Below are 11,031 nucleotides of genomic sequence, written 5' to 3'. Positions count from 1 at the left end.
TCTAACAGGGCACTCCGGAGCAAGAGAGAAGCCAAAGGGATGCCCAGCCGGCAGATAGTTGGACTGAATGCTTGTGTCCAAGACGTTGAAGCACAACTTGGGGGGGGGGGGAGCTGTGTATCCTGGTATCCCAGAAGAAAAGCCACAATGGCCAGGCAGATGTTCTAGCCCTAGGGGATTTAAACAGTAATGAATTAAGGCCTTTCTCATAGACTCTTAAAGACCTCCAAAATGGTGAGGAAGACAGTATGGGCCTTATTATCTGTTTTATAAAGAAACTGAAGAATAGCTAGAAGTGTCATAGAACCTAGGCTTTCCACCTCCAGCCCAGCGCTAATCCAAGCCCACAGAGGTTACGATTGTGCTGAGCATGAACCCAAGGGTAAACCACCCTTCTCTCTTACTCAAGGTGAAACTCTGCACCCTTTGTTGTGAGATGCTCTGACTCATGGTGACCCCACATATGCAGAGGAGGCTGTCCCACAGCCTCCCAAGGCTAGAACCGGAGATTGCTAGATTTGACTTCTGAGACATCTCTGGATGGATTTCAGCCTTACAACAGCAGCAAGTCGTCTGCGCTTGGCCGTCTGAACCACCTAGGAACTCCACAGATCTTTAAAAAAAAAAGAAACACCCACTGTCATTGAGTGGGGTGTGGTTCATACTGATTCTCCATTGTAAATCATAATGGAAGTGACTGGCCAGCATTTTTCCTTGGAGCTGCTGGTGGGTTCAAACTGCCCACCTTGGAGTTGCCAGTGCACCTTCCACATACCCTTTCAGATAAAACCATATTTGAAGCAGATATTTAATCTCTTAATTTGTTCAAAGATTATAATTTAATTAAAATCTTGGTGTTCGACTGGTGGAACATTCAGAAGGCTGGCCAGATCTACTATGTTGGAGAAAAAGAAGGCTGTGTCCCTTGGCACCTTCTGAGGCCCCTGAATGAAACATACATGGTTAGGAATAGCTTTGTAGTTTGTGAGACTCGTGAAAGAGAAAAATACAGGATCTTTGGGTCAAAAACAGCAAGAATTTCAAGACTTTTAACACAGTATTAAAGCTCAGGGCCCTCTGAGACTAGGTTACATGGATGGCCATGGAGTTAGCCCTGCCCATCACCCAGCAATGTTGCTCTGGAGACCATCTGCCCACTGGGACAATCTTGGACAGGTACCAGGCCAAGGCAGGAAAAGGGATTTAAAGACAAAGGGCGAGGGTGGGTGGGGGTGGAGCGGTGAAGGACACAAGGGCAGGCTGGGGGAACACAGCAGGGACAGTACCAGGAGGGCTGGCGTGGGGACAGCAGCTCTCTGTCTCACCACTTCCTAGGTCCACGTTGCTGACTTGTCCCCAGTAAAGACAGCCTTCAATGATTTGGGGGCAGGGGCCTTCCTCCATGAGAGGAGAATTCACTGGATAATTAAGTGGTTCTGAGGGTTATCTTTTAAATTCGAGAAATATTATTTCTGCAGAGATGCAAATGTTTTTGAGTTGTCTAAGATTTGCTGGAGTTGTGTTTTTCTTCCCCAGCCCCTCCCTTTTTAAATTACAGTATTATAAATGTACATATACTCGCTCCCCTACCAGGCCAAAAAAGGACCCCAACATTCACATGAAGCTGAAAAGTCTCTGCCGTTCTGAACCTTTCGCAAAGCGTCCCCTCACTATTCCGCCCTTCCCTCTCTTTTGGGTTTCGTGTTGCACACACCTGCGCCGCCCCTACAACGGAGTAGTGGGTCCCCAGCAGATCACGACCACCCCTAGGGCTGTTCAACTCCAAACCTCTCCTTCCCAGCACAGATCCTGCCTGCTACACACCCCTCGATGTTAATCTCGAGGCTCAGGAGGGAGGAGACCAAACGGGAGCCAGATGTGTGCGCACCCCCTCCCTCCCTGCAGCCTCCTCCCTCTTCTCCCCTCTCTCCCCCTCCCCGAAGCAGCCTCCTCCTCCTCCGAGCTTCCTAAAACCCGGAGCACCGACGCCAGCGGATCCGGAGCCAGGCGGCAGCGACGCAAACAAGTCAGCTCCGCGGTTCCTCCGGGAGCGGGAGCCGGGAGGGCGGGAGGCAGCGGAAGCCGGGCATGCTCAGTAGGCGGGACAAAGTTGGGGTGTGTGTTTTTTTTTCTCTCCTCTTTTTTTTTCTCTCTATCGGTCGCAAGTAGGAAGCTTTTTGCACTCCACCACCTCTGGCCGCTGGGAAGACGTCATCGCTTCCGCCCTACTTCCTCCTCCTGTTGGCGGCGGTGAGAATCCAATATGGAGTAAAGCGGCGGAGGCGAGCGATGGGGCTGGGACGGGGCGCCCTGCACCGCCTCCCAGGCGCACCTCCCCGGGCCTCCGACCGCTCCCCGGAACCGTGATCGGCCCGGCCGCTGGGGGTCAAACCGGCTCCGCACCCCCGCGCGCGGCCCACCTCTCTCGTCCGGCTGCACCCCGGAGTCCCCCGCGGCCGCAGGCGCTTGTTTTGCTCGCCTCCCTGCCGTCCCCGAGCCCCCCGAGTCCCCCGAGCCGCGCCCCTCCGCGCTGCGGCGCGCTCTCTCCCTGCAGCTGGCCGCTGCACCCCTTCCCCCCAGCGGCACCCCGCGCGCCGGGAGCTCTCCTTCCCCTGCTGCCTGCGGCGCCCCTTCATCTCCAGCCGCCCCCCAGCCCGCCATCCGGCGATCTCTGGAGATGTAAACGAAGGGGGTGAGCGGGCAGGAAGATGAAGGGAGCACAGCTGCCCGCCGCGGGACAGGCGTCGAGGTGAACAAGAAGATGACCGAAGAAACACACCCGGACGAGTAAGTGTGGCCCCGGGGTGGGTCGAGGTGCCCTGCGAGGGCGGCCGAGGGGCATGGCGGGGAGGGCGGAGGCGGCGACGCTCGTGGGGTGCAGCGCTTCGGCCTGTCGGGTTAGGGTGCGGGATCCCCCCTTGTTGAGCTGGGAGTCCGCGGCGGTGCACCGAGACTCGGCGGTCTGGGGGCGGCCTCGGGGGCCAAGGGCGCGCGGGTGACCTCCGCGTGTCCGGGGTGGAAGCCCTGGCACCCCCGCTTCTGCTCCCGAGGCTCCGGCTTTTCCCGGGTGACTTTGGGACTCTTCCGCCTGGCCCGGCCGCTGGAGCCCACTGGGGCCCTGGCTCCGCCATTTCGTTTTCTTGAATCGCTCTCATTTGCATACCACATTTTCATTCATAAAAACCACGGCGGAGCCCGGGGCGGACCGGGCGCGGGCTGCGCGGGGTCGGTGTACGCGGAGTTCCGCGCGGGCTGGAGCCGCCCGAGGGGTCCCGGGGCGCGCGTGCGCGTGCACGCGCTTGCAGCCTGGGACACGCGCCCTTTGGGGTCGGAGCCGCTGCAGGGGGGGGGCTGGATCGGCCGCGTGTACAGCAGGGGCGGGAGCGTGCGGGCAGCGGAGTGTGTGCATGTGTGTGTGCATGAGCGCGCGTGTGTGCTTGTGTGTGCGCGCGCACGGGGCGAGCGTGCCCAGGCCGCGAGCCCGAGAGGAACAAAGCTTGGGGCGCTCTGCGCGGGGGGGGGGGGGGCTCCCGGCAGACCCTGCACCCTGCAGCAGACCCTGCATCCCAACAGCAGACCCGTGCCTTTTTGCCAGCCTGTGGTCAAGGTGCATCCCCCATCCACCTCGCGGTCTCGGGGGCCGGTGGGCTTTTTGGCTCCCTCGCCCCAGGCGTTTCCAGCCCCGAGTGCATGGGGGCTGCACCGCGGGGCGCGGCGCGGCGCCTCGGGTCTGTGGCCTCGGGGGTCCCCACGGTCACCGCATCGCGGCCACCACCGCCGCTCAGTGCCAGTGCCCGCCACCAGACACTTTTTTTTTTTTTTGTGAATAAGACGCTCTTCTTTATTGTCACATGATATTCTTCCCCTCCTCCCCTGTACATTCATAAATCCGGAGCCTGCCTGGGCTCCTTTCATTCAGAGCTGCCATTAGGTGAGGGAGCGCGGCGCGCGCCTGGGCGCAGGCAGACGGTGATCGGTGGTCTGCCGGCTGGACATGCGCCTGTGGGCAGCCCCAACGGGGTGGATGCGGGGTGGGGGGGGTAGGGGAGCGGGAAGCGAGCTTCCGCAGCCCAGGTTCTGTGCCCCAGGCGAGCACCGGGGCTCAGGAGTGCCTGGAGGGGAAGTGACTCAGTGCTGGGCGACAGAGGCATGGAGCTGAGGGCTTGTAGCAGGTGACAGAGTGTTACGTGGTGTTCCAAAAAACTTACTCTTTTCTTTACTATCCTTCTAGCCTTTATCATTTTACATCGCCCACCAGGAGGGTTGGTGTTGGGGATTGTCTTCCCGAGGGTCCTCAGAGACCTTTGACTGCAGTAACTGGTGGTCCCCGGAAGAGATCCTGACTGGTGTCAGGATCCCCGACTGGTGCGAGCCATGATTGTTCATCACACCACATCTGCTGGTTTTTAAATTTTAGATTCCTTTCATGCACAATATCTTGGAATGGTAATATAAAAACATGAATTTAAGACTGAAGGGTGGAGGGGGCCTTTATTCCTTTCAGACTTAATGGTAAACGAGTATTTTATCAGTTCCCTGCTTGTACCCACATGCACAGGAAGCAGTGAGGGGCACAAGGGGCAATGAGAAACTTGCCCAGCCCTGGAGCTGGACATTGTCGACGACGTCTTTTTTAACTGTGCTTTCTGCTGCTTCCATCCCTTCTGAGTACAGGTCAAGCCTTTTCTTTTGGACGGCTGCGTGTTAGCCTTGCATCCTGCCCGGTCTGGTGTCCAAAGCAAGAAGATTGCTGGTTGGCTTGCCAATGGCAAGAGAAGTTTATCTCCAGAGCTAGTTGAGAAGTAACTCTCAGAGCTAGTTGAACATAAAACCGCCTGCCAGAAGTAGGTTGAAAACCATGGATATTTGAGGACAGGTTATGGTTTCAGTCAGAATCAGAAAAAGCCTTAGTGCCTTCACCTGCTACAGAAATAATTTGCTTGGAGTCACTTTCAATGTAATGACCTTGGCAGGAGACATGAAATGCAGAGAAAGAAAGTGGTGACATGGGCGGTAAACTGACATTGCTGACGCCACTGTCCATTATTGTTGTTTGATGACCTGACGTAATGACGCATCTCAAGAATTCCTTTTTAATGTTAGTGCCAGAAAGTTTCTCGCCGAGTTATAGAGCTTGTTGTGATTGTTTTTTTGTTGTTATTGGGCCTGCTTTATCTATACTGCTTGCAAGCTGAGTTGAAATGATTAGGTGACAGTAGTAGTCATAAAAAGAGCTTAGATTTCTGCTTGGATTTTTTTTTACTCCTTCCTGTGTGTGATGGAAGGAGCCTGGTCTCCTGGAGGGTGAGTGGTGCAGCCAACCCAAAGGCTCAAAGTTAGAATCCACCAGCTGTGCTGGGAGAGAAACGATGCGCCGTCGCCTGTGTGACTTACAGCCTCTGAAAACCCACCAGAGGACCAGCTCTAAGTCAATGGCAGTGAGTTTGAATCTTTGTGAAGGAGCGCCACAAGCACAGGGGTTAATCCCTTGCATACTAACTGAAAGGGCCTTGGTTTGAACTAGGCAGCTGCTCCGCAGGGAAAAGGTATCAGTCCACTCCACTTCCTTAAGGAAACCCTGGGGGAGAAGTGCTCTAAGGTCACTGTTAGTGAGGATAACAGGATGGCTGTGGCTTTGGTTTCATATCCTGTGTGAATTTCAGTCTTCTACTTTCCCTTTTGGTGATTTTGCTTGGGATCACTCAGATTCCTTTTGGGAGTTGTTGTTATATGCCATCAAGTCGCTTGTGACTCAGCGACTCCATGTACAACAGCTCTGAACCCTGCTCTAACACTGAGCCAACTTTATTGTCTCTGACACACCTACTCCTCCTTACTCCAGTCACTGAGTCGATCCATCTCATCCAGGGTCTTCTCTTGCACTGTCCCTGCACCCTCCCAAGCATGATGTCCCTCTCCAAGGACTGATCCCTCCTGGCAACATGTCCAAAGTATGTCCGATGAAGCTTCAGAATCCTTGCCTCCAAGGAGCAGCCTGATTTCACCCTCTCCAGGATGAACATGTTTGTTCTCCTTGTCCATGGTATATTTGGTATTCTTCTCCAGCACCACAGCTCAAAGGCATCAATTCTGTCATCCTTAGTCATTGTCTCGCTTTCTGATGCATAGCAAGTAATTGCGAACTGAGGGTGTAATATTTATAAAAGAGAATAAAGGACACCCAGGTGGAGACCGAGGGGAAAATACATCTGTGCCTTAGGTAAAACAGACTTTCTTGGTGGTTTACATATACGTAACAATTTTTATTGAAAGTATAGCTAGTAATTATTTGTTAGATTTAGCATTAAAAAAAGAAAGCTTGCACCATTGAGTTGAAACCAGCCCATAGCTGACCCTCTAGTGGCTTTTTAGATGCTGTATATAAATCACACAGGAAGAGCCTTCTCATCTTTCTCCTGGGGAGAGCTGGTGGTTTCAAACCACGTGCTTTGGCATTGGCAGTGCAACGCTTTACCCACTAGGCCACCAAAAGTCCCACGGATTTAGCAGATGAGTGCTATAAAACAAAACCTTTTAACTGATGACATCATTCTTAAGTGGGAAAAATATCATTACAATTCCACTTTAAAATTCCTATGATATAGTATAGCATAGTATGATATAATAAAATATTGTCTATAACACAACACAACATAACATAAGCTCTGGTAGTTTAGCAGTTAGTAGTTGCACTGCCAGCCCAAAGGTACTTGGTTCAAATGCCCCAGCCGTTCCATGACAAGAGGATGGGGCAATCTTCTCTAGTGTGATTTACAGCCTCTGAAAACCTGCTGAAGGGTTGGTTCTGACCCAACAGTGCATAACAACAATAAAAAATATGTAGCCATTCAGAGAGCTTGTCTGCTCTCAATGGTGCTTCAAAACAACAGCTACTGTGTAGACAACGTACACTGATGATTCTCCTTTGATCTCAGCCCAGATAGAAATGTATGTGAACATTAATGTCTGTCCAGATTTTTAAAAAATTAATGTGAACAGTAGCGAGCAAGAACAAACCATTGAAAGTGGGATGTTTTCTTTTTGTACCTAGATGTGGGAAATTTTATCAGTTCACACATTGTGTCTTGAAAGCATCCGATCATGCCAATGAATGGCTTGGGCATCAGCAGATGGTGTCATTCCGGACATCGGTACGGCTCTTGCTGAGCCGTGAACTGCTTGCTGGGAATCGATTTGTAGCTTTGTCTTCAGTCTGTGTTTTCTGATGTTAAGAGATTTTCCATTTCTAAAAACCAAAACTGAAACCTAGCTTTAACTGTTCTTGCGGAACCATTTCAAACAAATTACGAATATCAGGACTCTTACACCTAAATACTGAAGCTTGCTTCTTGAAAGAATACACTTTTGTGAAACCACAATGTTATTATCACACTTTATAAAAGAATCATTCCCTGATGTCTTTAACTCATGGTCCCAGTTGTCTGAAAAATATCTTTCTTAGCAGTTTATTGTTAGTCTAAGTGGCAGGATGCTGGACTGCAATCCCAAAGGCATGTCGTCAAGTCCACTGCTGCTTGGTGGGAGAAAGATGGGCAGTCTCCTCCCGTGAGATTAACGACCTCTGAGAAGCTGCCGGAGAGTCAGCTGTGGGTCAGCTCTGACTCAGAGGTACACAACAACAAGCAGTTACTGGCCACCATCTCAGCAGGGTGGCATTTCAGTGGTGGCTCAGATCCACCAGCTGTTCGAAGGATACATGAGCTGGTCTGCTTCCAGTGAGATTTACAGCCTTGGATGTCCGATGGAGAGGTGCCATGACGTGGAAGAGGCTCACCAGCCCATGTAATGTCAGCTTTAAGGTGGACGTCAGTTAGGACTCTTCGAGGGCACTGAGGTAGATTTTTTTTTTATAGGCTCAGGGCATTAATTGTCAAATAACCAGGTGGAGAATGAGGAAGTTTAAAGTTACTTGCCCCAAGTGGAGCTCTGGTGGCCTAGTGGCAGGAAGCTGTACTGGCAATCCCAGAGGTACACGGTTCAAATCCACCAGATGCTCTGCTGGAGAAGGAGGAACAATTTCCTCCTGTACCTGTCAGATCTGATTTGACGGTACATGCACAAGAAATAATAATAATTAAAAAAAGAAGTAAAAAGTTACTTGCCCCAAATTCATTTTTTTGTTTTAATACTTTAGTCATTTTGTCTCAGGAACTCTGTGAAGTAGATGGTATTAGTTCTTTTCCAATAGCACGAGAACACGAACAAGCCTAGAGAAACAGAAACACAGGTCCTGGCTTACGGAGCTCCCCCAAAAGTCCATAATGGTAGTAACTGCAGGAGCTGGGATTTGAACTCCTGGGGCTTCTGGTTCACGAAGAGGTCTGTGATTTTCACTGCTGTATGGTGCTGCTGGAAAAGGGATTGGTGTTCAGCCTGTCATTGAGCTTCAAAGCCTCCCGGGTTCTGAGGAAAATCATTTATGCGTCGTAGTTCTTCTGACTTGCTGGTATTCTGTTTTTTGCCATAGTTGTTTTCACTTCACTTTAATCCCTGAAAATGCTGTGAGGCCCATGTTGAGTTAAAGGGAATTTAATTAAATTTGGGGGTGAGAATTCTGTGGTATACCTCAAGATAAAGGGATGTGTGGGGGGTGTTCCCACAAGTTCTGAGTTGTTTATCACATTCTTTGTGAAAAGTAAACACAAAATATTAACTGTTGACTACTCCTGCTTCTGTCAGCTTTAAAAGCGGGTATATGTTTGGCTTTAATGAGTAGAATCTTTGTTGTTGTTATGTTCTGTCCAGTCACTTGTGACTCATAGCGACCCTATGTACAGCAGCCCTAAACCCGGCTCTATCCTGCACCAACAGCACTGCCTCTGACATACCCATCCTGATTACCCCAGTCACCGAATCAGTCCACCTCATAGAGGGTCTTCCCCTCCTGCGCTGTCCTTCCACCCTCCCAAGCATGATGTCCCTCTCCAAGGACCTGTTCCTCCAATCTTTACATTTAAAAAAATGGAGTTGATTATGCATAATCAGAACCCTAGTCTCTTTATTAAAAAAAACACACACACACACACCTCAAAAGTAAGACAAAATCATTCACGAATGTGAATGGACAGTAAGGATCATGGGAGCCAGAACATTGTTGTCTAAAGGGAGTATTGTCTGCAGGGTTGAAGTTAGCCGTGATAGGCCATAGGCCTGGACTAGACCTCCTTCTGCGGCCAGTCAGCCGGGGCTTTTCTCTGAGAGAATGTTAGTGAGCATTCTTATGGCCCATCTTCTCCAGCTGCTTGTTTCTTTAACCAGTCAAAACACCTATATTGTTGTTGCTATGTGCCAACTCATAACTGACCCTTCACAGGGCTTTCAGTGGCTGTAAAGCACGTGGGAGGACGTTGCCCCTCTTTCCTCCCTCGAAGCATCTGGTGGATTCGAACCACATACCCTTCAGTTTGCAGTGCAACACTTTATGACTAAACCACCAGAGCTCCTAGCAAAAAACCCACAACAATCTCCAAAAAGCCACGAATGGAAAGTTAATTAAAATAGTACTCCATCGCATTGTCATCCAGTGGCCACCACCTCATAGCTGACCTTCCACAGAGCTTCCGAGGCTACAGATCGCCGAGCCAGGCTGATGTGCAGAGTTGTAGAGCTGTCTGTGTTTGTATGGCATGGGATAGGCCAGGGAACAGCTCCACTGTTCATAGGGCCACTGGGAGTTGCAGTTGACTCGACAATACCTAATAGCAGCAAATTGCAGAGGGGCGATTAGCCATGTTTCTCCCATGGAGCTGTTTGTGGATTTGAACTTACACGTGGTGATGATAAATGACGTGAACTTTTTTTGTGATAACAGCACAGCTTCTAGGAACTATACCACCTGTTGATTTTGCTCGAAGTCATCAATTTTTCTTTTCATGATTATTCATTGTCCAGCGTTCAGATGCATAGCAAATGATTGAAAAAAACAATGGCTTGAATCCTGTGCACCTTAGTCTTCAGATTGACATTTTTGCTCTTCTGCACTTCGAGGCGCGATGTAGCAACCCTGTGAAAAAACCAGTGCTGTTCTCATCGTCTTTGATTTTTTTTTTAATGAAAGTTGACAGACTTTGGATTTCCATTTATTCATTGTTGCACTTTTCTCCCTGCCCACCCCTCCCCCCACTTCACTCTTTGAAAAGTAAAAGAAAAAGTCTTTCATTGTTATTCAATCCCTACCTCCAAGTCCACTCCACTGTGCAGCCTTTGTTCTGGACTCCTGTCATGACAATAATACCTAATCACATATCCCTTTTAAACAGTTCTCTCCCTCATCTGTTTCAATGCAGTATATGTTATTGAACCCATCTCTCTCAGTGTCCACCCAACTCCTATGTCTGTCCTCTGTATAACAATGGCATCATGCTTTTTTTGGTCTTTTTGTGACTGAGATACTTCACTCAGCGTAGTGTCCTCCCGGGTCACCCATTTTGTATAATATTGCATGAGTTCCTTGTTCTCAGTGCGTCATAGTATTCCATTGTGTGACTATACCACAGCTTCTCTATCCATTTGGTTGTTGATGGGCACTTGGGGTTTTTCCAATTATTTGCTGTTGTGAACTAAGCCACGATAAACATGGATGTGCATATATCTGCTTGGATGTCAGTTATGGTCTCTTTGAGGTATATTCCCAGTAGTGGAATTGCTGGGTCAAATGGTATTTCTATTTGCAACTTTTTGAGAAAGTGCCATACAGCCTTCACAGTGGTTACACCATTTTACACTCCCACCAACAGTGAATAAGGGTTCCAGTTTCTCCACAACCTCACCAGCATTTGTTGTTTGTGTCTCTGATATTCTTTTCCCTCCATTTTTATTAATTTTAATAAACATTTACAGAGATTTTGGATTTCCATTCATTCACTGCTGTACTTTTCTCCCTGCCCACCCCTCCCCACCAATTCACTCCTCTCTTTGAAAAGAAAAAGAAAAAAAAATACCTTCATTGGTATACAATTCCCCCCACCCCCCACCCCGAGAACACTTCTCTGTGCAACCTTAATTCTGTTC

General features: G+C 49.7%; 1 protein-coding gene across 1 annotated transcript in view; it reads left to right on the top strand.

Annotated features, from left to right (window-relative positions):
* The first annotated feature begins 2,840 nt into the window (after positions 1–2,840).
* SPRED2 (sprouty-related, EVH1 domain containing 2) overlaps positions 2,841–11,031 on the top strand; it is a 157,030-nt gene continuing 148,839 nt past the window's right edge. The window contains exons 1-3 of the mRNA XM_006881035.1: positions 2,841–2,870; positions 2,927–3,401; positions 3,596–3,790. Coding sequence (XP_006881097.1) covers positions 2,841–2,870; positions 2,927–3,401; positions 3,596–3,790 — 700 coding nt within the window. The remainder of the gene's footprint in view (positions 2,871–2,926; positions 3,402–3,595; positions 3,791–11,031) is intronic.

This window comes from Elephantulus edwardii, unplaced genomic scaffold (genome assembly GCF_000299155.1).
Source record: "Elephantulus edwardii isolate Elephantulus edwardi_28Jun2011 unplaced genomic scaffold, EleEdw1.0 scaffold00011, whole genome shotgun sequence".
Taxonomy (NCBI): domain Eukaryota; kingdom Metazoa; phylum Chordata; class Mammalia; order Macroscelidea; family Macroscelididae; genus Elephantulus; species Elephantulus edwardii.
The sequence above is the reverse complement of the archived record's forward strand: the minus strand, read 5'-3'. Positions and strand labels throughout refer to the sequence as shown.